The sequence below is a fragment of the Merops nubicus genome, unplaced genomic scaffold, assembly GCF_000691845.1.
Source record: "Merops nubicus isolate BGI_N331 unplaced genomic scaffold, ASM69184v1 scaffold30105, whole genome shotgun sequence".
Lineage (NCBI taxonomy): Eukaryota > Metazoa > Chordata > Aves > Coraciiformes > Meropidae > Merops > Merops nubicus.
The window spans coordinates 2,073-4,625 of record NW_008610788.1 but is presented as its reverse complement, the minus strand read 5'-3'; the positions used below and the strand labels follow the sequence as shown (position 1 = coordinate 4,625).

Genomic DNA, 2,553 nt, shown 5'->3' with positions numbered 1-2,553 from the left:
TTCGGCAGCTCCGCTGCGGAGGGGAGGGTCGGGAAGTGTTGTCGGGGCCTTTCAAGACTGTTTCCAAACACTATCAAAAAGAGTCTGGAGATAAGGCTGAGGCGAGGTGCCACAGCAGAGCAGGGAGGCAGGAAAACAGGAGCCCCAGCCAGGCAGAGTAAACAGCTGCCGTCCCCTGCTCAGCATCACATGAAAACCCCAGGAATGGAAAAGGACAAGGCCACCCGTCCCCTCTGCTCCTGGCACCGGGGAGATAAGAGCAGGAGGTACTAGAAACACACCTGCCCCAGCCAGGCTCCTGGCACCAGCACGAGGAGGGGTCTACACTTAGCTCATAGCTGAGGCTAAACTACAGCAGTTGTTCTATCACCTGATGACCTCTCCCAAGCCAAGAAGGGGGACTGAGAAAATGAGAGGAGACCCATGAGTTGAAGTGAAAAGACTTTAGACTCAGCCCAGGGAATGTACAGAGGTCACGATAAATGGGTCTGGGCTACACCTGTAGGCAGCTCAGGTCACTGCTGGCTTGGAGCTGCTCACCATCCACTCACCTGGTGTGGAGCCACCACGAGGTGTGAGATACAGAGGGTTGGGAACGGGACTGGAGACATGGTGCTCAGCAGCATCCAGACCAGGGCCATGCTCTGAGCGCTCTCCTGCCTCTGGTAACCCCAGATCCTCGAAATCAAGAGAGTAAAGGTCAGCAGGATGTGCAGAGGCTGCCACACAGGCCCCTCCTCCAGAGGTGTTGTCTTTCCAGGAGGAGCTGTCTGTACTGCTGACCGATGTCCACCAGTACAAGAGGAACCTGGATGAACACCTCAACAAGCTCCTCAACAACAAAAGCCGCATCGCAGTGAGTGCCAGGAGTCCCCGAGTCCTCTGTGTCCCACACAGCCCCAGGAGCCACCTCTGCTCCTGCTTCTCCCCAGCTCGCCTCCTCTACTCCTCCCTTCCCTGGGATATCAGGCAGGGCTTATCTGCCACCCTGTTCCCTGAAGTTTGTGTTCTCCATGAAACTCAGGGATTAAGCCCAGAGCTGTTTTGGGGAAGGGTGACGTAGCCCTGTCTGGTGGCACAGCCCTGTTTTCGGAAGGGGTGATGTAAACCCTCTGGCAGGAGCAGCAGCCAGAGCTGCTTTGACCAAATGTCCTTGGAGATGGGGAGATAACAGGTGGAAAGGACCCGACTCGGAGCAGGTTCCCCAGTCAGAGCAAGGCTTCTGGCTTCACATCGGGTCTAGGCCTGATTTAGCTGCCTGCCCCTTTCCCATGCAGTAGATGACTCCAAGGGACCTCCTGGCATCCCTTCTGAGGCCAGAGCTTCCCAGGAGGGCTCCTCAGGAGGGCTCAACCCAAACCAAAGTGGAGTTTTGTCCCCCTTAGCCCAGGACACAGGTTGTTCCCTGGGAGCAGAGGGACCCTGCTGCACAGAGCTGCTCTGCATTTGGAAAGCCAGCAGCAGGCGGCTCGGTGGGACACGCTGACACTGCTGGTGGCATCTCTGACACCACGAATCTGGTGGAGGGGGTGGAGCAAGGCCACCCTGCAGAGCTGTCTGGTGTCTCCTGGCAGAACGAGGTGGATGTCTTCAAGTGGGTGATCCGGAAGGAGTTCCAGGAGCTGCACAGGTACATCGACGAGGAGAAGGCCACGTTCCTGGAGAGCGTGGAGGGGAAGGCAGCCCAGCTCATCACCTCCATTGAGTCCCAGGTCAAGCAGACATCAGACGCCCTGCAGAGGCTTAGGGAGATGCAGAGCTCTCTGGAGGCGCTCAGCAACGAGAGCCAGCTTGACTTCATCCGGGTGAGCACGCTCGCTGGTGCAGGCAGTGACAGCCAGCAGGGCTCTGCAGCCCTCAGCCCTGCCCTGGCCAGTGGGAACCCTCACCAAGCAGAGCTGGGACACCACGAGAAGTGATATGTAGGTGCCCTCTGTCCAGCCAGGGCTTCCCCTGATGGGAGAGACCTGCCCTCTGCAGGAGGCAATGCCCGTAGCTGTGCCAGGAGAGGAAAGCCCCGGCCTCTCCAGCCCAGGGCACAGACCTGTGGAGCTGGGAGCACACTGAGAAGTTGCCCTTCTGTCAGTCGCCTGCCACCAACTCTCTCTTTCTCTTGTGTTTTGCAGAAATATGGCTCCTCCCAGTTCAGGTGAGTGGTGGGACTCGGCAGCAAACGGCATCAATGGAGATGGCCAGTGCCTCCACACCAGGGCTAGAAGCCCCAAGCCAGTGGGCATCTTGGCGTTGCTGGGGTGGCCTTTCAAGGTCACTGCTGCTGTGAGGGACAGCCACAGGCAGAGCCATGTGCTCAGCCCCAGGAGAAGGCAAGGGCAGCTGGTGAGACACCAGTGGCTCCATCGTGCACGCAGCCAGGTGAGAAGGGGCCACACGCTGTCCCCATCACCCCTGTCTCTGCTGCCCGTGTCTTTCCAGGTCAGAGCTCCCCAGCCTGCACCCCGGTGACGGCGTCTTTACCCCCGTGTCCTTTAAGCCATGTTTCCACCAAGACGACATCAAGATGACCGTGTGGAAGCGCCTGCACCGCCGCGTCCT

General features: G+C 58.9%; 1 protein-coding gene across 1 annotated transcript in view; it reads left to right on the top strand.

Annotated features, from left to right (window-relative positions):
- The window catches only part of TRIM50 (tripartite motif containing 50), a gene marked incomplete at its 3' end in the record, with an annotated part of 3,505 nt that overhangs the window by 543 nt on the left and 409 nt on the right, over window positions 1–2,553 (top strand). The window contains exons 2-5 of the mRNA XM_008941019.1: window positions 730–856; window positions 1,575–1,805; window positions 2,127–2,149; window positions 2,434–2,549. Of these exons, the coding sequence (XP_008939267.1) occupies window positions 730–856; window positions 1,575–1,805; window positions 2,127–2,149; window positions 2,434–2,549 (497 nt within the window). The remainder of the gene's footprint in view (window positions 1–729; window positions 857–1,574; window positions 1,806–2,126; window positions 2,150–2,433; window positions 2,550–2,553) is intronic.